The sequence below is a fragment of the Micropterus salmoides genome, unplaced genomic scaffold (genome assembly GCF_014851395.1).
Source record: "Micropterus salmoides isolate LMB-PRFRI ecotype aquatic unplaced genomic scaffold, ASM1485139v1 Ms_hic_scaffold_8, whole genome shotgun sequence".
Taxonomy (NCBI): Eukaryota; Metazoa; Chordata; class Actinopteri; order Centrarchiformes; family Centrarchidae; genus Micropterus; species Micropterus salmoides.
This window is the reverse complement of record NW_024044570.1, coordinates 25,864,651-25,888,611: the sequence shown is the minus strand read 5'-3', so window position 1 is coordinate 25,888,611 and position 23,961 is coordinate 25,864,651. Positions and strand designations below refer to the sequence as shown.

At 41.2% G+C, this 23,961-nt stretch overlaps 1 protein-coding gene and 1 long non-coding RNA gene across 3 annotated transcripts in view; one reads left to right on the top strand and one right to left on the bottom strand.

Moving 5' to 3' along the window:
- abcc8 (ATP-binding cassette, sub-family C (CFTR/MRP), member 8) overlaps positions 1-23,961 on the top strand; it is a 67,472-nt gene that overhangs the window by 20,373 nt on the left and 23,138 nt on the right. Inside the window, exons 6-17 of the mRNA XM_038706603.1 lie at positions 3,366-3,554; positions 6,595-6,759; positions 6,844-6,999; positions 10,882-11,016; positions 11,989-12,151; positions 12,875-12,915; positions 13,533-13,678; positions 15,487-15,601; positions 15,868-15,987; positions 17,100-17,172; positions 17,302-17,407; positions 21,962-21,994. Coding sequence (XP_038562531.1) covers positions 3,366-3,554; positions 6,595-6,759; positions 6,844-6,999; positions 10,882-11,016; positions 11,989-12,151; positions 12,875-12,915; positions 13,533-13,678; positions 15,487-15,601; positions 15,868-15,987; positions 17,100-17,172; positions 17,302-17,407; positions 21,962-21,994 — 1,442 coding nt within the window. The remainder of the gene's footprint in view (positions 1-3,365; positions 3,555-6,594; positions 6,760-6,843; positions 7,000-10,881; positions 11,017-11,988; positions 12,152-12,874; positions 12,916-13,532; positions 13,679-15,486; positions 15,602-15,867; positions 15,988-17,099; positions 17,173-17,301; positions 17,408-21,961; positions 21,995-23,961) is intronic.
- LOC119894093 lies at positions 9,121-23,831 on the bottom strand. Of its 2 annotated transcripts, XR_005442879.1 has the most exons (5): positions 23,174-23,831; positions 22,082-22,126; positions 21,932-21,978; positions 13,495-13,688; positions 9,121-10,451 (listed from the first exon to the last, which is right to left on the bottom strand). It is a non-coding gene; the product is annotated as an uncharacterized LOC119894093 (long non-coding RNA). The 2 variants fall into 2 exon arrangements; XR_005442878.1 differs by having other exon boundaries at positions 22,082-23,831.

The following is a 23,961-nucleotide window of genomic DNA, read 5'->3' as shown; positions in this document are numbered from 1 at the left end:
TAATGCAGTCTAAACTGGGGATGTTTCCTCGTGCTCTTCCTTCTTTCCGCTCTCTGTCTGACTTTTGGAGCACGTGTCAGGGGTTGGCGGTGAAGGGCCTCCTCTACAGGGTCATTGTTTTCCAGGGTTTGGAAGGTCACAGAGATTCGTCACTGCTGCGTGTGCGTCCGGTGTGAACGCAACCCCACTTCCTTCCGGCAGGAGCGAGGGATGAGAGAGATTAAGAGATCCCACCGGAGAGGTTGGGGGAGGGGGGGCATTTAGAGGAGAGTCTGGAAGCACAGGGTCTTTTCCATTCTACTGTGAACGAGGCGACATCCCGACCCCTGCGGGGTGAAAGCACTGCACTTCATGGGAAGCTAGTTTCTATCTGCTTGTGTGAGAATGAAATGTCCTCCTTCCATCTCATTTGATCCCAAGGTAGAAAGAAAGGATGTTTGTGTGTGTGTGTGTGTGTTTAACGGTCACAGTGACACGTTTCATATGAAGGCTGCGTTTCAACATGAGCTCAAATGGAAATTTAGTGACCCATAATAGACGTCACATCTGTTCTCACAGTTTTGAGAATGACTCGTGTTAACAGAAATGTGTCACACACACACACACACACACACAGTAAAACATTTTCTGGGATTGTTTACTGCACCATGACAGTCCAGATGTTTTCCTGATTATTGCTAACTGTCTAACTGAACAAAGATGTTGTGTTGTTTGTGAAATTAATATATTTTGGATGTTACATATCAATGTAAAGGAAGATCAGGAGCTCTTGCAGTCTGCCTTCAATTATCAAAGTAGTTTTTAATGTCTTAATCAGAATCAGAATCAGCTTTATTTGCCAGGTATATGTACGAGGAATTTGACTCTGGATTATACAATGCTCACGATATGCTTACTTATACAATAATACAATAACGTACTAATACAATATAGAGAACACATCTATACACACTATAAACAAAACAAAATAGACAGATTGAGAAAATAGTTTAATGAGCAGAGTGCAAAGGATGCAGGAGTAAATTATTATTATCATTATTGTAATTATTATTATTATGTACATGCCGGAGGTGGATGTGATATACAGGTATACATACACATACATGCATACATGTACAGATGTACATAGTGCAAAGGATGCTGGAATAAATAAGTATTATGTGCAGGTGTTGAGGTACTTGAGGTAGGTGGATTTGGTACACAGTATATACAATATAACAATATGAACAGTCTTAAATATAAAATTATGAATAAATAATAAGTGGAAACCAGTAAACAGGTGGCGGATTAGAGGCAGAGTTACTGGGTTATTGCAAAGGAATTGTTCCTTACACTGTGGGTCAGAGTCAGCTGAGTGATGGCTTGTGGGGAAAAAACTCTTCCTGGGTCTGTTGGTTTTGGCGTACAGTGCTCTGTACCGCCTACCAGAGGGGAGAAGCTGGAACAGGTTGTGTCCGGGGTGAGATGGATCAGCAGTGATGTTTCCTGCCTGTTTCCTGTATCTGGAAATGTGTAAGTCCGGAATGGAGGGCAGGTTGGCACCTATGATCTTTTTTGCAGTCCTGACTGTCCATTGTAGTCTGCTCTTGTCCTTTTGGTGGCAGATCCAAACCAGACAGTGATGGACGTGTAGAAGTGGATCAGCTTCTTCATGTGATATGTCAGTGTTGGGCTCCCACTTTAGGTCCTGGGATATAGTGGATCCCAGAATCATGAAGGATTCCACAGCAGACACAGGGCTGTTGGGCAGAGTGGGGGGGGCTCCTCCTGAAGTCCACGATCATCTCCACAGTTTTGAGCGTGTTAAGCTCTAGGTTGAGAGAGCCAGCTGATCAAGCTCCCGTCTGTAGGCCGACTCCTCACCATCCCGGATGAGGCAGATGACTGTTGTGTCGTCAGCGAACTTCAGGAGTTTGACAGATGGGTCTCTTTAGGTGCAGTTGTTGGTGTAGAGGGAGAAGAGCAGGGAGAGCACACACCCCTGGGGGGCGCCAGTACTAATAGTTTGGGTGCTGGATGTGATGTTCCCCAGTCTCACCTACAGACTCCTGTCAGTCAGGAAGTTTGTGATCCACTGACAGGTGGAGCCTGGCACAGTGAGCTCGGTGAGTTTGGTGCTGAGGATGTCTGGGATGATGGTGTTGAACACCGAGCTGAAGTCCACAAACAGGATCCTTGCATGAGTCCCTGGAGAGTCGAGGTGTTGCAGGATGTAATGCAGTCCCAAGTTGACTCCATCATCCACAGACCTGTTAGCCCTGTACGCAAACTGCACGGGGTCCAGCAAGGGGCCTGTAATGTCCTTCAGGTTGGCCAACACCAGTCTTTCAAAGGACATCATGATCTGTCAGGGCGACAGGCCTGTAGTCATTTAATCCAGAGATGGAGGGTTTTTCAGACAGGATGGTGACACACCGTCTGGACCAGGAGCCTTCCCGATCTTCTGCCTCTGGAAGAGCTGGTGCACATCCTCTTCACAGATCATGAGTGCAGGTGAGAGGTCAGAGAGGGGGGGTGTCAGCATGGCAGAGGGGGAAGGTGATTGTTTGAAGATGGTGTTGGGGTGGGGGAGAGGTGTGACTGTGGGCTTCTCAAACTTACAATAGAAACCATTCAGCTCGTCAGCAAGTCGTTGAGTACCAGCAGTGTTGGGGGATGGTCTCCTGTAGTTAGTGAGTGTCCACAGCCCTCTCCACACTGATGCAGGGTCAATAGCTGTGTAGCTGTTTCCTATCTTTTCAGCGTAGCTCCTCTTTGCTGCTTTGATCTCTTTAGTCAGTGTGTTCCTGGCCTGGTTTAAGATTTCCTTTTGTCATCTGAAGTCATTTGAAAACCCTAAATCTGTTTTCACTTGCTGTACATTCCTTGTCCTCTGTATCACCATCATTTTCCAACATCATTAATTATTCAACATGACTTCACTGTAAAACTCGCCATAATCACCGCATCCCATGAGCGGCAGCAGTGGGGATGGGAACGCAGAACTTGACCTCATTTTGCAGGTTTCTGTTGCAGTGGTAGCCAGACAGTTACTTTTTCTTCTGTTGTGCTGCCAGCTCAGAGTCACGGCTGTGTATAATGTTTGGTGTTATGAATTATCCAGGGAAAGAAATAACCAACCAATTTACTCCAGCAGCCATCTTCATCACACTAATGGAACAATTTGTCACTGAAAGATGGTGATTTATATTTATTATGCCATGGTGTAATTTAGATTTTAGTAATCCAAAGTCTTTAAAGTAGACACCATTGTTATGTTAATTAGCTGTATTCAGAAAACAACATTGAATCTCTGAATGTGATTTCATTTCTCAACGTGCTGATCTGTGCCCACCTCTGTCCCCTGTCTCTTGATCTTCCCTCAGAGCCCTCAGGGCATAGCACCTCAGGGCCCAAAGTTGATCTGGCAGGCCTTGAGGAAAGCGTTCGGCAGACCTCTCATCCTCAGCATCACATTCCGCTTTCTGGCCGACCTGCTGGGCTTTGTCGGCCCACTCTGCATCTCTGGCATCGTCCACCACATCAGCAAGGACAACCGCACCATTCAGCAGCCGGTGAGGGGTCAAGCATACAGCCATGCACACAGTGGCACCCCCAGAAAATTCTATTATGCCCTATATAGACTAGTTGAATACTACGTAAAAATATGAGTTAAGGAATCACAGACTGAATTACTTTGGTTTCTTATTTTACAGTTAATGTTAGGCCTACTAGTTGTCTAATGTCCGTACACTAAAACCAGTTCAATTTACATTCCATGAAAATCCTGTTTAATGTATTAGCTCTATCTGTTAGGTAATTAATTGTTCTTTAAATAGGCTAGTTGACCTTTTCCTTAAAAAGACAAATACAGCATTTATTTGTAGGAGTGTATTGACGGGGAGGAACAAAACATTTACTGGGAACAAGTCTACTCAAGATTACAGACATCATGGAGCTTAAATATATATATTTTTTCAATTCAAATTGAAATTTTCCTGCAATCATAATGGAAAGAATGTCCGCCAGTATATATCCCATTCCCAGCTCTGTACCTTTCATACAGCGCAGCGAGCCAGCATATTGGCCTAATAATCCCGAATAATAAACCACCATGAACGTGGCTATATGACAACAACATTATGAAAACAACCGTAAGCCGTAGCCTAGTCTCAGCTAGTCTCAACCGATCCAGCACAACAATTTGCCCATGCAGGGACCAGCAGCAGAGTCAGGATGATAAAAGTTGCTTTCACTCACCACAGAAAGGTGGCACAGTGGTTTTTCCTCTGGGCAAACTTCTGGACGACTCTGAAGTTTTTCAGACAGTCCGCTGACTCGTTGTGCCCCCGCAGTGTTTGTTATTCCTGTAGCAATGTTTACCCTTCTAAGTAACATTGAGCCCAGTTTCATAGCATCGTCCAGATGAATTCCGCTGTTCTCACGTTTTGCAGGCTCCAGTGTTCTTCTGCTTAGCTTGCTGTTAGCGATAGTGCTAACCTGTTGCTGTCTGCAGACTATTAGCTCTCACACACAGTACAATACACATAACTGTGTAGCAGTGTGACAGACTTATTATAAACTAGCCAGGCTACTAACTGTCTCTGTACATTAATTAAATTACACTTCTTCTGCAGGTGGTCGCTACCTCCAAAGAAAACACACACATTTGGCACAACACTGGTGTACTCCGCTCTGCTCTGCCTGTTAGTCCAACCCCTTAACCAGTCACAATTTTAGAAATGTGATTGCCATCTACATGGACAAATCAGAGGCCTCTCCTAAAATAAACATCATAGTCCGTCACAGCTCAGGGTCAGAGGTTACCCTCTTAAAGTGACAGAGCCTAATATGACAACACTTGTATGCTGCTATTCACCTTTTAACTCAAACCAAGGGTTACATAATATATACAGTATATAGCATTTTATACATATGCTCCGTTCTTAGGGTGGCCGTGGCCCCCCTGCCCCCCCCCCCCCCCCGGCGGCGCCATTTCATGCAAACAGTAGGATAGCATGAACATAACAAAACATAATAGGGAATAAAACTCTGCAGTTCATATGCAAATGCGGCTGCACATTATTTTTTCTAAAAATATGACCAAGTATCAAGCACGACACCTTCAGTATTGAAGTGATTTGTGATAACATCCGTAATACACTATACAGTTGTAACCAGTTGTATGGTTATACACCGCATTCACCATAAATAGTAAGTGAACCTTTAATTTAGAATGTTTGAACACATTTGTAATAGAGATATATTTTAGTGAGAGGACAGGTGAAATGCAGACTTTGTATATTGAATGATTTAAAAGTTACTTTGAAGAATTTTTACATGATTGTAGCCTCGTAAATAATTCCAATGGCATCAATTTTTGTTTGCAGAAAAATTAAACAATGCTGTCTCATCTTTGTTTCATTCTCTGGTTAAGGGGGGTAAGTTTCTCCAAAATTTTACCCCCTTCAGCGGCTGTTTTTTTCTCTATCTCTTTCTTAATGACATGGTTGGCAGAAACATCAGAGTAACCTGCAATAACCACTTGCATGCAACATGAGACATAACCAGTGTTCTAGGCACTGGTTGGTACAGTATTTTCAAGTTTACTGTCTCTGAGGAAATGTGTAGTGTAGAGACCGGGATGTTGTCAAAATTCAACAGAGAATTGAAACAATTATCAAGAAACAGACCAACACAGCTTCAACTGACATGACTGAGACGTCACATGGCTCCTCCTCTCAAAGGTCACATTTACAGTTTGATGAGACGTTTGTGATGCTCTCTCTCCCCAGTGCACCTGCATCTGGTGTACAAATTTAGTCCTCGTCAAATATTGATATTGCTGCTGTAGCGGTCAGATTCCACACAGGACAAACTGTCACTCAGGCCTTCTTCTGTAAGAATACCTCTTTGTTTATTTGTTTGAGAGACATCCATGCAAGTCAGTTGGATATAACAAGTGAATTTGTAAATGGTACAAAGACTTGTCAAGCACTTAAAGTAAATGCTCTCGACTACGCGGCAGTGTGAAGACAAGGCTGAAAAGAGGGCTGTTTGTAAAATAGTGACAATCTGAGGAAACAAAACTGTAAGACTGTATTTCTGCATCTTAGAGATTGAGTGAGAAATGTGCTATTGTGAGTGGGATGAGACAGACCCAAGTTAAATCTCAAGGATGACTGGATGTGGAGTTTCTAATCAATAATTTGTCATCCCTCCTGTGTGAATGATCTCTACAGTACCTGATGCAGAATAAATTAATTTTTGAGGGAGAAACAGTATCCGTGTCCTACAGTTGAACCTCATTCTTCTCTGGTTTCCTGCTTACACTCCACATAGTTTGATTGAGTTTCACACTCTGCAGTACTCGGTACTGCAGCCTGCTGGGAGATGGAAATTATTAATTTTTAAATGGATACTGTTGCCCTTCACTTTTGAAGTGATGAACAGGAACAATTTTGGTTGAAATTCATCACTGACAGAAACTCTCTAGGTTAAATCCAATCCTGCAGAGTTCTGTGCAATTGACCTTGCTCAGGTCCCTGTCTGACTAACAATGAGACCGGTCGATACCTCTATCTCCCCCTGCTCCTTTCCTGTCCGTGCTTCCAGGTGAGGTTGCTGGGGATCTATTTCATTTCCTCCAAGGAGTTTCTGGAGAATGCATATGTGCTGGCCGTGCTGCTCTTCTTCGCCCTGCTCCTGCAGAGGACGTTCCTCCAGGCTTCCTACTATGTGGCCATAGAAACAGGCATCAACCTGCGTGGGGCCATACAGGTATGGCGTTACAGGAATACATATAACATGTGACGTGTGATGAAAACAGTTGGATGGATCTGAATGTGGTTGTCCTCTCCCCAGACAAAAATCTACAACAAGATCATGCGTCTGTGCACCTCCAACATGTCCATGGGCGAGTTGACTGTTGCTCAGATCTGCAACCTGGTTGCAATAGATACCAACCAGCTCATGTGGTTCTTCTTCCTCTGTCCCAACCTGTGTGCCATGCCAGTACAGGTAAGAAACATGTTTGACTACATATTACCTTTGTGTTAAACTTAAGCTGTGGGTTTATTACACAGAATGTTTATTTACACTCACTTGTGTGCTGTGTTGTGCTCCATGTTGTCTTTATTATTGTATATGATGAGGTGCATTGTGTTTGTATTTTCCCATCAGGCTCATAGATTCACTGCAAATGTGTGCAGTCGATAACAAGCCTGTGACCTTTATGTGTTGTAATGCTATGGGTAATTCATGACAGTGGGCCTACCATATAATCAATGTTGTTATACATAAACCATGATGTCCTCTGGAGGGTTTTTTCTCCTCTCTTTTGTTTCTCTCTCTCTCACTCTCTCTCTCTATCTACCTGCCTCATATTTTTTATTTGTATACACTTGCCAGTGGAGGAACATGGAGATCTTTGCTTTGGGAAAGTAGAAATAGCTGTCGCAACTAAGAATGTTTTAATGGAAAAACAATTTCATGGGTTGTGTAGTTGTCTGGCCAACTCAAAATTTAATTAATCCTTATTGTCAACGTTACCCTACCGGGTTATGAATTTTACAGTGGGCTTATATTTAGTCTCATTTCAGTTCAGGGGAGCTGTCATGTTGTCCATCTTTATATACAGCCTATGGCATAAACACAGCCAACAATCTTTGCAATGCTAAATCAAGCGCCAAATGAAAAACATTAATCGCATAGTTATGCGCAAAATTGAATAATGAATTCTAAAGTTGGGAATTGTCCATCCATCCATCCATCCATTGTCAACCGCTTATCCTGCGTACAGGGTGGCGGGGAAGTAGTGTATTGTGCACTTTTAATTTAAATGTACTGCTATATACACAAAAGTGCAATAACATGTGGTTTGCAAACACTTTGAACAAATAATGTGCTTTTTACCAGCAGTATTCACTTTTCACAGTAGAAAATCTGTTTTCTTGAATTTTTTTTTCTGAACAGGTATCAGCAGAAACATTTTTCTGTTATCAGGGACCAGCATAAACAGTCTGTGTTCAGTAGCAAGTGTCCCTGTTAGAGTGAGGGGAAGTGGTCGCCTCACGCACACACCCACCCGCTGCCGAAGTTGATTTGTCTTGAAGTTTTTGTACGCGACGTGCAGCACAAATCATTGGAAGAGAGACTGATCCTCGCTGTGTGTGAGTTTCCAGAATATATTACTTTTTACTAACTTAAGTTAAATAGGCGTAGCGCACAGAAGCTGTTGCCATGGTTACATGGTGAGAGCACCTGCCGTTTCCTCGCGGAGCGCTGTCTCCTGTTCACCAGAGCAAAGAGCAACCCCGCAGGGCCAAGCAAATACATTGTTATTTTAAGAACGTTCCTAAGACATCTTCCCCAACACTAATCAGCATGCAGTGTGTAGCTATCCACTTCGCTGTGGCATTTGATTGCTTGTCTTGCTTTTGTTCGTCTACTTCTCATACATGCTGCATCCAGCGGAGTCTGCCGAAGCCTCCACTGCTTGTTTGGGTGGGTGATTTGCAGGCTGATCAACTTCCCACCCCTCCTGTGACCCCATGGTTTGACTGTATGTGTATTCAGAGCCAGTGAGCAACAGACTTTCTTTTATAATAATAATAATAACGGCGTTAACATGCGATAAAATTGTCAGCGTTAATTAATTAATGCGTTAACGCAATAATAACACGTTAACAAGACAGAACCAGGCTGTGTTACAACCTTCAGTAGCAGTAGCACCAGCACCTGCTTGCCTGCTAACACAGGGCTTGTGCAGTTACAGTGATCTCAAATCTTAGCTCTTTATTTTTGTTGCAGCTTCTAGTTATCTTTGAATCCCCAGTGTTTTTCAATTAAGTGACTGCACTGAGATTAGCCCCTTTTGTCACTTCACACTATACATGAAACAGTTTGCAAAATCATCTCTCAACAGAAACCAGCTCTGTTCTTCGTCTTACTAACCTTTTAGCGTACAGTGTGGCCAGTATTGGGTCCTTAACACAGCATTTTAACTTATCATATTAGGAAAAACACAGGCGTGTCCCAGTAAGTGTCTTGCTAAGCCATATGGACAGCGAGCCAGCATGCACAGAACCAGGAAACCAACTCTTTTAAATTGAATGCAATCATTTTAATGTTACCAATTCCACCTGTTAAGATAAGCCAGAAGGTGTGCTGTGAAAAAAGGTGTATCGATCAGAGGCTCGGTAGACTTGAGCTGCCAGCTAATATTGCTCATGTACTGTGTAAACAAAACACATGACTCTTTTGCTCAGTGTTTTCTATTTCTCTAATTTCCATGTCATCTTTAATGTTCATTAAATTCAAAGCGTTTGCAGTTAATCAGAAAATAAATGGTTTGACGCTGCTTATTGAATTGCTTTCACGTGAGATAATCTCCAAATACAGAAAAATGCATATTGGTATGTATCTAGAGAGAAGACTGTTGTGCCTATCCTGTTTTTAATCATGCTAGGAGTATGGCTCTAGCGATGGCAGTTTTGGTCCAATCTCACCACTTTGGTCCAGACTGGAAAATCTCAACAGCTATTTGACAGGTTACCATGAAATTTAGTAGAGATATTCTTGTTCCCCTCAGAATGAACTGCAATCTCTTTTGTGATCCCCTGACTTTTTATAGGCAGGAGCACCACCAGTCTGTCAATTAGTATTTACTTATCCTGTAAAATATATCGACATCTACAAGATAGATTAGCACAGAATTTTGTACAGACATTCACAGTTTCCAATGGATGAATCTTAATTACTTTTGATTTCTTTTTTAAATTATCACTACCTGTAAACCTAATGACATCACCATCAGCCTCAGCTTTGTGCTAAACCAAGATGGTGTACATAGACATAATATCAGCTAAACATTATCATGTCAGCATTGTCACTGTGAAAATGTCAGCAAGCTGATGTTAATTTTTAATTCAAACCATCACTCCAAATATAGCCGCTAGCATGGTTGTAGACGCATAGTCCTGTTAGACCTCCCAAAAGGTCAGTCGCAGTGTTTCTTGAGGTGCTGAGGGAAATATCGCAGTTAGGAAGCAGTCTGGCGAATTAGCGGGAGTGACTGTACTGTATGTAACTGTAAGCAGCATGGAGCTTTTTAAAAACAACACACACTTCAGGTGTGATTCATGTGAGAAGCTGAAAGAAACTGTGTGGGATTGGTGGCTCCGCAACATTGCCATGCCAAAAGCCAGGGTTACATATGACTCACTACTAAGAGGCAGCCACTGTAAAAAGGTATTATTACAAAGGAAATAAAAACAAATCATGCTGTCATCCCTCTTGTCTCCAGTAGCACATATTATCCTGTGACAGATGAAGGAGAGGGCGAGTGAGTGAGTGTCACATCCATCTCCTTCTGGTTCTGTGTGTCCTGGGGATTTCAGAATCCGGCATGCTTGCCAAAGGTGGTGGGTGGTGGGAAAGCAGCCAAGGACAGGTGGAAACATGACTCATCTCTGTTGTAAAAAGGGAGAGGAGAGGATGTTAAAAGCTTAATTTTCAAACACATTCAGGTTTGAGCGTTTAACTGACTGACCGATGCTGGAGTTAACAAATCCAGGATCTTGTCTAAAACATGCTGTGTTCCTCCGCTTGTAAGCTTGTGTGTATGAATACAGCACATCCATATATTCATAGCAGGTATCAGAAGTGAGGGTTTTAAGCTCTCTGTCACTTCCTTGCATCTCCTTGCATGTATGCTGGTGCCCTTAGTATCCTCAAGGTCACTGCTTCTCACAAAGTTGTGCACTGTGGTAATATGGTTTTCACAAGGAGCGATGTGTGACTGCAGATTGCCTCTTTGGAAATCCTGTATGCCTCCTTTTTCTCTCTACAAGGTTAATGTCTCTTCTTTTTTCTGTCTTTCTCTGTATCTTCCACTCTCAGATTGTTGTGGGAGTGATCTTGCTCTACTACCTCTTGGGAATCAGTGCCTTGATTGGAGCGACCGTCATCGCTGTGTTAGCTCCTGTACAATACTTTGTGGCCACCAAGCTTTCCCATACACAAAAGAGCACTTTGGTGAGTTGCTTCTATTGGCCCTTTGAAAGAGATGCAGCACTGTTTGCGAGTATTTGTATGTGTTTTTAGCCATGCTTGCGGCTGTGTGTGGCAATGTCTGTCGGTCGGACACTCAGTTGATCTCTTAGTCCACCACTTTTCTCCAGGCTGAAGGTTAAATATTTCACTTTTCCTCTAAAATATCTCACCATCTCCTGATAGATTGGTACACAGCCTCACAGAGCTAGTGTCTGTGAATGTGAGTGCTAATGTGAGTGGGCTCTGACCTGTCTCTGTTTCAAAGAGGTCATGCAGAACTTTGCAAACAGAGTCAATATTAGTGTAATGAAGTGGATGTAATGATGGTGTTAAGCATGATGTCACATGCTTCTCTTTCTCTCAAATACACACACATACAGACACACTTAGCTAGACACCTGTATCAGGTCTACTGTTTCATTCACTGAAACTGTGGAGCATGATTTTATACCAGTGAAAAACACTTTCCTATGAAGGTTTAGTTAATTTGCTTGGAAAGGCTGAAAGTTTGTACTCTCGTTTACAGCAGAAATTATACTTGGATCGGAGGATTATGTTTGTATTGGAGGCTGTATTAGAGAGCTGATCTGTCTGTACAGTTTAAATCTAATCTTGCTCGTCTTCCTTGAAGGTTATGGGGAGTGAATACCAGTCCCTCCAGTCAATATATGATCAATCTGTTCTCAGCCAAGCACAGAGAATACTGTCCGACCCATCTCAAATTCTCCACGCCGAGTATGAGCTCTTAACCTCTGGCAGACTACATAGATAGCCCAATGTAAACTCAAACGTTTTAGATTTCCCTACAGGGACAATAAAGTGTATAGTATCGTATCATTATCTTAATTGTATCACAACATTTGTGTCGCTTTCGGGCTGCAAATCTTATAGTTCATCTGTCCTTGATGTATCAGATAATGGTTGTGTAATCAAGGTCTCCCTTCCCACTTGCAGGAATACTCCAGTGAACGACTAAAGAAGACCAATGAGCTGCTGCGGGGCATCAAGCTGCTGAAGCTGTATGCCTGGGAGCACATCTTCTGTGACAGCGTGGAGGAGACCAGGGGCAAAGAGCTCATCAGCCTGCAAGCCTTTGCTCTTTACACATCCATATCCAGTAAGGCACAAACTCTGGATACGCAGGAGGTCAAGGTGGATGGATGGTTCAAACAAACACAGGACTTTCACCCAGGAGACCGCTGTTTATGTCCTGTGTGAAACCAAATGTCAACATTGACGTATCTTAACTTTTGTACCTACATACTGTCCCAGTACATAAGTCATCACTGCACATTATAATCACTCAGTACTTTGTTTTCCACATATTATCCTCTTTATCTTCTTCCAAGCTATCAGATGAACAGTAGCTGCAGTGTGTGGGCCTTCAGTCCCATTATGGACTGTGTCCAATCTAAAATCAATATTTACATATTTAAGAAGAGTGAGCAATCAAAGATTCCTCCTTGACAATTTTTGTAAGAGTACTCGAACACTCAATTTGACCATTAACGCAGTTCTAGGACTACACTTTCACTGCAGTAACATAGTTTTTATAGATCTGTGCAATCTTTAGATCATGTTTCATGACATTTTGAATTACACAGTTATCAATATTGAATAACAAATAATAACAACAAGGCAGAGAAAAGCAAGCATGGCGAGCAGCAAATGTCCTTACAAGAGTGTGTTCTTTTATGCACTTGCAGACCGCTGATCCCACAGCACACCCCAGCCATGTACTATTTGAGTCTGTCTAATTGGTGGTTTTGAATGGGTTTTATGAAAACAAAAGGATGTTTAAACAAATTTTGTGAAATTTCTGTTTCTTTTCTGCTTTCAGTTTTTATGAATGCAGCTATTCCCATCGCAGCTGTGTTGACGGTGAGTTTAAATTCTAGCTCTACCATTAATTCCCCTAAATGAAAATGATTCAGTATGCTCTGCTTAGGATGAGTCTACTTAAATAGTTGTATCTAGATGTAAACAGAGCCAAGAACTGCAGAGTGCATTCTGTTGACTTTGCCCCTATGTGAAGGACAGAGCAGAGACAGTTGCCCGGCAGTCTGACTGCAAGATGTCTAGTGATATTTCAAGAAACACAGTGGAGGGCTCACCACACTAAATACTGTCCGTATTCATACATTTATAAGTCCTTCATGGTCGTAGACTTGAGGAATGACGAATTATATAAGTCAGAAAGACACCAAGGAGAGGGACTGTTATAAACAACAAATATGGACAAATGCCTCATCTTTGAGTTGATTTGATTTTATCGTGCTCTTCAAACTCTTGAGAGGACAACTCAAGTTTAACAGTAACTTGATGCTGACAGCCAGGGAATGACTTCTGTTTCTCTTCAAGTGGGTTTTACCTTGAAGAGGCCACGAGTGACTCAGCCAGCCAATCGAAAGTTAGCAGTTCACAGGTTTGGGGAGCTAAATCTATGTTGTTGTCACTTACTTCATTCTGGCCATTCTGTCCTCCCTGTCATCTGGCAGACGTTTGTGGTTCATGTTCACATCTCCGAGGACGCTGATCTGTCCCCAGCTGTGGCCTTTGCCTCTCTGTCCCTCTTTCACATCCTGGTCACCCCCCTCTTCCTGCTCTCCAGTGTGGTGCGCTCCACCGTCAAGGCGCTTGTTAGGTGAGAAACCCTAAGAAAAAGATTTATCCTCTTCATGCTGACTTTTACAATAAATCACAAATAATACAGTTTCATAATGTAGAGATAAACTTGGAAACACTGGTTTGTTTTTTTGAGTGTTTATTGGTTTGGAAGTTTCTGAAAATAGTCCCATTGAAGGAGATGTTAACTGAAACAACAGAAACACAACTGACAATAAGCAGAGTAGTGAAAAGCAACATGATTAGATGAAACACTTGACCTTTTCCTGCAGCAGGTGGATCAGCGGCATTATCGGATCAGCCTTTGTTTATGTAACAAAGTGCTTCATTTCTCTCTTGTCTTAGAGCACTTGTCTCTGACACTTGAACGTTGTGGCTGTTTATTTCAGCGATTAGCTTCCTAATTAGTTTGGGAGTCAAGACATCTGTTATGATTAGGCTCCTGCAGAGGCACAGGTCTCTCTCCCTCTTCCACCAATGCTGCATAAGTCAATAATTACCCCATCCTGTCATGCCTCTGGATATGTATACGGCTTTGCTTATTATATATATACTGAGTCACAAAGTTATATGTTTACAGATCTATGTAGGGCAAATTAGGCCTAGCCCTTTTTTTTTTAGCTTACATGTGTTGATCTGCAGGGAGGTGTGCTCTACTGTACAAGATGACTTGATACACTGTAGGTTTAAAAAACAAAAAGCAGGACCAATTGAGAATGATGGATATACAGCGTCCTGTAGACTTAATTTGCCTAGATTAACTTGCCTAGATTAACTTTCACCAGTATCATCTTAAAAACTTTAAAAAAAACTTCAACATTGAAGAGCAAAAAATTAAAAGGGTTTGCCTGAGCTATGTAGAGAATATAAATATATAAAGTATTCACTTTGCATATATAATCAGACATCAGGGGGTAAAATGTAATTTTCAACATTTGGCCGTTCTGTGAATATTAAATTTACATAATCTCTATACTCAGATTAATAACAAAATCAAGTATGAATGAATGTACTGCTTAACAGTTTTCTAAGGATGTCTCATAAAGTGAATGAACTCTTTTCAGACTGTACAGGCAATGAAGCCGTGACAATTTATATCCCATCATCTCTATTTTCACCTCTTAAAAATGATCACAGAGCAGGAGTGTAATCCGTGGGGGTGATGCCACCGGCTGCTACAGGATTGCACGGACATTTTCTATATGAGCCTTTAGGAGCTAGTACAACTGTTCTGGTGTAAGCACCGTATTTTAACTAGAGTGGCTTTTCTTCCTTGAATGTGGAAGCTGCCTGTGATCCTTTGAGATGTCTATTTTTGGAATGTGTGGTCTGACATACTTTGTCAGGCACCAGTGTATATTCAGCACCGCAGTTCACTCAGTTCAATCTAAAACATGAGGAAATGTTTCTTTGTAGACGAAGAATGGGCTAACAGTATTGTAAATGGAAAGTCATTGTGCAGCTTTAAATATTTTCCATTTGGTCAGTTATTCTCATTTCATAATACTCTTGTGATGATAGGGGCACTTTTCCAATGTATTTACTGTAAGACACAGGGTTCATTGTTTACTCCTCTATGTCTTAATCCATGAGACAAATGGATACATAGATAAGTAAATTCAAAGAAATGACTTTCAGTTGAGTCGAGAATTTTCAGATCTGTTAATTAGCACAGATTTAGGTGGCATGGATCATGTGTTGGGACAAATTAGACTTTAAATGAGAAACCAATTTATATTCTATGCTGTGTGTGCGTGTCTGCTGTGATAGTCATCATTGGTGACTTGATGTCTCTGTTTACTTTTCCTCTGTTTGATTAATCTGTAGTGTTCAGAAGCTCAGTGAGTTTTTCTCAAGCGATGAAATTGGAGATGAACAGGAGCCCAGAGCCACGATAACCTCTGGGTCCAGCAATCACAACCAAAATAGATACCAGGCTGTGGTAAGTATATGTGCACACACTTTTTTGGGAGGGTCGGCTTGATTTAGGCAATGAGGTAGACAACATCTGTATCTTGCTATCTCCCCTGCATCCAGGCTTTCTCACTTTGCTGTGAATGTTGTTTTCTTCCTCCACCTTATCATCTTCCTGTTAATATCACCATTTACCCCTTTGTTCTCCATGCCTGACGCTATACAATCCTCCTCTAGTCATCCTCTAAACCTTTCCCTTCGTCCTCCTCCTCCTCTTTGTCCCGACACCTCAAGCCCCTGAAGGTGGTAAATCGGAAGCGCCCTCCGAGGGACGACTGGAACAACTACAGCTCACAGGGGGACCACGAGGGCGACGGACCCTCCCAGGAAATAGACCAAGACATCTGTATCAAGGTGAGAGAGATTAAAGGAGAGACCAATGCGTCATCTTCCAGACTCCACCAGATACCTTCTGGTCTAGACAGTAAAAAGATGCAATGTTCCTTCAAGTTTTATCAAAGTTAAAGTTAGCAAATAGACTGAATGTTTTTTTAAAGGTCAGTCATTTCAAGTTACGCTGACTGGCTCTCAAGGTTTTGTCACAATCACACCACTCATGTAGCAGTTATGACCTTTAGGGATTTCTTTGCATGAGGGACACTGAACAAATGTATTGTTTAAAGCATCTTGAGATGCATCATCTCGTTTCCAAGAGTGTCTTGTCAAGTCATTGTATTTGCTATTTACTATGGTCAGGCAGACAAACAAAAAAAAACCTACCCATTTATGTAGAGACTGCAGGGACAGAGTGTGTTAATAAGGGCAATGAGGTATATAGCTGGAAAAATAGATTCAGGTTACATTGGGTAATTAAAATAAATGCATATAAAATTGAACATGAACAATTAAATTTTTTTTCTGGCGCTTAAAGTTATCTTATTGAAAGCCTTATACATATGGGTGTGAATCAGACTTCAAAATAAATCTACATAAACTATTGAAGTAAATGACATTTAAGGTAAAAGAAGACACATCATATCAGCATAATCCAAAATCGCTGACATTAAAAGAAGCTCAATGTTTGGACCTCTAAAGAACGCCCAGACCGGTTTACTTTTTTGACATATCATCATATACAGTATATACTGTGCCTATTTTTATGTATAAATTAAATCAGCATTTTGACAGTTGAATTAATTGCCCTGAGGTTTCATCGTCACAACTTAGTCTGTACAATGACATGTGTTATTAATATCTGGGATAGTGTTGATTTGTTTTTTGTGAAATTTAGGACAGTTATCTTTGTAACTCCATTTCTACCTCTGGAAACTGCAGTGATTCACCTGCTCACTTTACTCTCTGTATGTCATTCACAGTATTTTGGATGCAAGTGAACCTGTGTCCTCCTTCCTCTGCAATACAATGAATAACAATGAGGCCACATTTACTTCTTACTGCCTCACTGCCACTCTGCATCATTTTAGATGGATGACATGTTTACAGAATCTGTGCTATTCTTTCTATAGATAACTAGCGGTTATTTCACCTGGACCGATGGACCGCCAACACTTTCTAATGTGGACATCAAGATTCCTTTTGGTGAGCATCAGGCAATGTTATGTACAATCCTCAGTTCCTCTCCTTGTTTGTTTCTCTCTTTAGTTTCCTTCTGTTAGTTATCTGTTTACTTCCTGTGATGTTGCCTCACTGTCTCATCAAACCTCTCAGGTAAGCTGACTATGATTGTGGGCCAGGTGGGTTGTGGAAAATCGTCTCTGTTGCTGGCAGCGCTGGGAGAGATGCAGAGAGTATCGGGAACAGTCAACTGGAACAGGTCAGTTTACGAGGTCACTGTTCTGTCTGTGCCAATCAATTCTGAAATGAAACTGAATCATTATTTGGATTTGACTGATTGAGTTTCCTGTTGCCTCCTTCAGTCTGAGAGACTCTGTGTGGCTCTACTGTGAAGTACTATAGCTGGAAGTTTTGATTTGAGTGGCATAATGAAACTAAGAAAACAAAAAATAAATTGCAATTATCCTTTAAACATCGTCCTAATTACCTGACAGTTACTGTAAGTGCTTAAATGAAATTACGCCCTGTGTCAATACATTATTCACCCCAGTATATAAATCACCTTCTTGTCCATTCAGTTACAAAACAACATGATACATTTGCCCTCAGGGAAACCCATTAACTGTATGTTATAATGTTCATTCTTGAAATGAAATTCAATCCAGAGGTGAAAGGTTCATTTGAAGAGAACTGCTCATCATCTGGTCTCATGGCATGTTTTTCTTCCTCATGAAAGTGTGTGCCGCTCTGAGTGCTTTTTAAACCTCTCCTGTATTCGGAGGCGGTTTTGTGCTTTTATTTATGTGTTTTCTTGCAGCGATAAATTCCATGTCCCTGACAAGGTAATGTAATTAGCATCAAAATGAGACCTCTAGCTGTGATATGCAGTATAACATAAATGGATTTGTAGGTCAGTGAGGTGGAGCTGATGTTGCAGCTTTTATTTTTTATGGCTGATGGAGTACGGAGGAACGTGAGGATCTTTTCATGCAAGTACCGCTGCAGGCTGGAAACCCACCTTTTCAGATGACACCATTGCATGTCATCAGCAATTTGAAACTGCTCAGTTGTTAGCGTGGTTTAAGTATGCAACTTTAATCACTGAAGAAGGCTCCAGAAAAAGCTAGTTCAACATATATGCGTTCCCAAGATCAAGAATGAATTTCCATGCTCAAAACATTTATTTTACAGTATTTTACAATAAAAAGGGGGGAAAGTCAGATTTTTAATGGCATCTCCTTCAGACTAAATGAATGTAACTTAATGTCTCTGTGCATTTCATCTCATTTGAGTTCCTGAGAATTAGGGTCACAGTTCTGCTTAGTTGGATGTGGTAGGTGGATGCTTCAGTGCATTTTGTGACTGTGATGGTGATTATTTGTTGCACTAAATGATTTCTCCACTCTGATGAGTCTGTGTTTAGTTTGGACTGCTTGGACTGTGCATCTGTTTTCATCGCATTTTGTAACATCTGGAACATCTTTCTGAGAAAGTCCCTATCTTGCTGCAGAATGTGGATGACCAATCTTTATAATTAACCATCATCATTCTTTTCAGCATTACATCTAAGGTAAACCCAGTGGATGCAGAGAAGCAGAGCACATTTGAAATAGCTCAGCCAAAACTGAATCCTCATATCCTGCCTGATGCATTCTGGGAGTCATTAGGCGTTATCTCGGGCATTTGAACATCTCGTCACCTACCCAGGATAGCACTGCTATCATTCTCCATTTGTCAACAGTTTACTCACCCATACTTGATTGTCACAGTGCCCTGGCAGCCACACACACATTCACACAGTTCGTCCTTCTGTCCCGGTGCCAGAGCCGTGCTGGCACTCCCTCTGATACTAGGTTGGATCGTGCATCCCTGCCGGGTGCCAAACCTTCTCACTTATCGTGTGTCCCAGGGAGACTAAGGACCTGTCATTTAGACTTCCTAAAGCCGAGTATGTCCTTATGTTATGTTTGTTATTGTTACAATTGTTCCTTTCTTCAGTCAGGAACATTGACAGCCACACTTGGATGAAAAGTTGTATCTGGGAGCAGATCCAAATCACTGAGATAAGAAATGCACATAAAGCAAAAGGCAATGTGAGCATAAATGAGAGCAGCAGGTGCCTGGCAAGAGTAAACAACATGACTAAGAGTCAGCGTGCGAGCTTGTTGGACTTATGAAGAAGGCTTCAGTGACTTGTTTGAAGGTAATTGGTGGCTCTGAGAGTCAGTTGGTGGTGTTCATGTTTTCAGCACTGTGCATGCACTCACCGTGCACCATGTATATAATCAAGTGATAAGAACTATTTTGGTTACAGTCTCACTACAAGGGTAATTTAGTAGCTCTCTGGTGCTGAGCAGATGGAGATGCCTAGGTTTTCTGAGCACTTTAAGAACGTTTTGTCCAAGTTGTCGTAAATATTGAAATTAAGAGGCGATTCCTGACTTTTGGAAACAGCAGTTGACAAAACAGTCTCTCCTCAATGTCCATTGTTTGGCAAACTACTGGTTCCAAGATCAAGCATGAACTCCCAGTCTGAATGGGCAGAATGTAACAGGAAATGGATATAACAATTGATATAATGTTAACAGCAGTCACAACAGGAACAAGTCATGCGTTATGCTTTTAGTGTCTCATTTCAATGGTAGTTGCTTGCTTGTAATTAAGTCTGATTTCGTTATAGATTAGATTAAACCTGTTAGTGGGTCGAATTACAGGTCATGGAGGGTGGCATTTCTCCTTTAGTGGGTGACGAGCTTACCAACACTATATTTCACAAACACAAGCTGTCATTTCTATTGATGGGAACCTTCCCCACAACCACCACCATTCCTCACCACCCCTCCCCCTCTGCTCTCCCTCTCCAAATATGGCACAGCGTGATGACTATTTGTATCTTGACCTTAGTATCCAGTCAAAGTGGTGCAGGTTGGATATCTTGTGTGCAGTCAGGTCCAGAGTCTCAAAAGTGGGCAGCATAGCCAGCTGGTGAGCGAGGCTTTGACCCCAAACCGTACCTGCTGATGTGATTAACTGCAACACAGCAACTGGCCTACCCCCATGTCTCAAACCAGAGGGTTTGCTGCAGGGATCAATCAAGTGTGTAGAGAGCTAGGTTTCAGTTGTTAAAGAACAAGAAAAGCGAGTGAAGAAAAGATTTCTTATTTAAGAGAATAAAATGTAGGTTTGATTACAAATAAGGAGGCATTATCCATCATTATCAGGCGTGGTCACCACAGTGAACATGCTCCATTACTTCCCATTACCATTAGGAGGCGTTTAAGTCAATTCATTCCTGAGCCTGGCTTTGAGGCTGCTGATTGAAACTGTCTTGTACAACTCCCACATGAATTTTCCTCTAACACAACCTTGAGAACAGTACTTAAAGGTTTTGATTGACGGGGGAAATAGTCGGTGGTTTAGTCAGAGATGAAGGCTCCAGCATGATTAGCCTGTTTTTATAATGGCTGCAGGAAAACAATCAGCCATCCATTCAGGCATTAGTGTCTTTCAAGTGTCATTAGGTGATCAGGCCTGATGAAGTAATTTTCTGAAAGTTTTCATTGGTTGTTGTTAGAAATTGCTCAGTTTAGCACTGATAATTAAGGAAACCATTTTCCTACAAAAATCACACATCTTTCACTTGAGATTTTTTTTGTTCTTATAAATTATTTTCCACAATTCCCATCTAACAAACTTCTTGCAATACAGATTCCTTTCTTTTTTGAAACCAGGCACAGCCAGTCTTCCTCATAGATATCTTGGTGCATATGTTGGTTGGAAAGCCAACCTACATATTATTCAGACCTTGCAATGATTTAAAATTTGAGAAAGTATTCATAGTCATATATCTATGTCGTTATGTATGTATGTCTAATAAGTCTTTTTTCTTTCCTTTTTAATTGTTGACAACTAAAACAAAATTACTATTTATTTAGCAAATATCTTGCTTTACTTTTTATTTAAACAGATTTTTATTTGACCAATTCACATTGTAGATTTGTTTTTTTAAACCTTAATTTAGGTGCAGTTCAGAGATTATATGGCTTATTGACTTCTCATGTAAAATTTTTTTTACAGTTTTTGAATAGTGAGTTTCATAAAAAAAAATTTTATAACAAATTAATACAGCTTAATACAAAAGTGAACATACATTTTGGTTTTGTTTTTACAAACTCTAAATTGCTGTTATATATTGTTCTTTTTTTCAGCTTAACACCTCCCGGATAGAGCTGCTCACACTGCTCACTTCACTTTCTTTTTCTTATTTTACACAGTCAGTAAAAGCGACGTCTACATGTATGTGTGTGGCGTGTCGTAGCTTCTTAAATGTCAGTCAGCAGTTCTCTTCCTAGCAGCTGTGGTCCCTGCCTTTTAAAGCTGCTGCGGTAAACTGGTGTAAGTCAGCCATCGCTCTATGGTTGTGCTCACATGTGATCAGAGTCACCCTCTCAGGACGACAGAGAGAGGTGTCAACTTTTCAAGCCTAAAAATACACTGCAGCTTCTACTGAGCATGTGCAAAGCCCCAAACAGCCATCGGATCTTAATGAATTTAAGAGTCTGAATGTGAATGGTTATATGTATTTGTTAACATGCATGTGTGCACAGTATATGTAAGGACACTTTGGGGCATTTAATTATTCTAAAAATTGGAGTTAATGTGAGCTTTAAGGCCTTTTTAAATGTAATAACCAGACTTCACAATTTTCCCTTGGCCTCGATTTTTCACTGTACGTTTACAACTTTTGGCGAGGAACAATTGCAGAATTGTTAGATACACTTACATTAATATTTTTTCCCCCTGTTTTCTGCAGCCTGCCAAACTTGGAGTCTGAGGGAGATGAAAGGTAAGTGCTCAAAGTAAAGAGGAAAACATCTCAAGCACCCAAACCTTAAAAACAAGCCAACGAGTATACAAGTATTTTTAGTCGTACCTTAAAGAAGAATTTTAAACTTGCATGAAGATCTGAGGTTGGCTCCTGAGGACAAACGTCAGTATGAGTCACATACATTAAAAATATTTACAGCCTGGATTACAGGAGTATTTTCAGAGTGCAGATGGAGAGGAAAGCATTTGATGCCGTTGTTGCACATGAACAATAGTGGACGCTGTAAATCAGTATTGTAAGTATTGTTGACAGTTCAGAATTGTCACTGGTTTAGCTAACGCAAATAGTGTTATTTTAGCACACTGTGGATCATTGTTTCTATTTGTAACTCAACTGGCCATGGCATTCACTGTTTTTTGATATTTATACATCAAAGTAGCATTTAACAGCCGGTGTCTTGACACTGGCAGAAGCTGTGTGTCTGTTGACAGTATAATTATTTTTAGAGTGTCTGCACAGCCAAGGATTGTCTGGTGAATAACATTAAATGATAGAGCATATAGTCAAGTGATGGTACAACAAACACAACTGCTTCACTGTAAAAAAATACTGAAGCTCACTGCTCATGATTCTTGGAAGAATCATTTTCATTCTTCCACCTGAGCCATTTCAGAGCTCAGATTTGTTACATATAATAGCACTGTTCACAAATTAACTGTCAGGGCAGTTTTATTTTGTTATAAAACTAGTAACTAGGAAGGACAAAAAATACAAAACAACAAATGGTATGAAACACATTCAAGTCAGTCATAAAACGGAAGCAAACTGTCAAACTTAACATGATGTATTTTTGCTTTTAAAGTGCTCTTGGCCATAACCTTCAGGCCCACACTTCATTCAGAGAGAAAGTCTACTATATCTTAATAGTTGCAAACTACATGTTAATCACCACACACAGTAAATGATTAAATTATTCAACTATGTGATTGCAGTGTAGAAATTTACAGCTCGCAGGGACTTTACTCAAGTATTTAATGATCTAGTAGTTATGTGTCAAGGTGACTCAATGTTGAAGCGCCGCCTGGTCTGGATCAGGGATAGACACCGCTGTCTTGTCAGGAAGGAAGAACAGCACGGTGTACTTGTGTGTGTGTGTGTGTGTGTGTGTGTGTGTGTGTGTGTGTGTGTGTGTGTCACCTCGACCCCCAGTCCGCCAGAGTCTTTGTCTCCTCTCAGCATGAAATGGGTCAGAACATGCCAGCCAGTAGAAATGGAGAAGGAAGAAGTCAACTCAACATCTTGAACTTCCCCTATATTTCCCTGGAGTGATCAAATGAACAACGTGGTATTAGATGGCCTCGGAAGTCCCTTTAATTATTTATCACATGGTTCAAGCACCTCACTACAAAACAGACGGTCAGATCACTCACTAATAAGTCTGCAAGTTTCTGACACATTCTGATGCCAGAAATGCATTTTACGCACAGATCACTCTTTCCTCGCCTCAAACAGCCTGCCTTTACAGTTAAAGGGCAGTATACAGTGAGACACATAGACAAGATACCCGCGAACAGCAACAAACACCCAGACAGCCACAGACCTCGTGTTGACGCACTAATCTCAGCCCGAGGAATCAGATCCTCTGAGAATTGCATGCGTCAGAGTCCAAACGGGGTGATGCTGATTTCCATATCAGCAAATTACAGGAAGAAAAATTGGGAGGGTGGGCTTTATTTTTAGGAAGGATAAGATCACAGCTAATGATAGATGCGTTCATGTAGGGAAGTGGTTGGTCTGGACGTGTTTGAGCTGCTGAGCAATGACATGATTGCCATAGTGAGGGGAGAATATAATGGTTAGTGTGCGTGTGTGTTTGTTTTTTGTTAATCATTACAGGAATACGATGGAGTTAGTCATTGTCAGGTCATAGTCTGATAATCTCAGAGGGAACAGTATTGCTTATCTAATGTTTGTGTGTGTTTGAT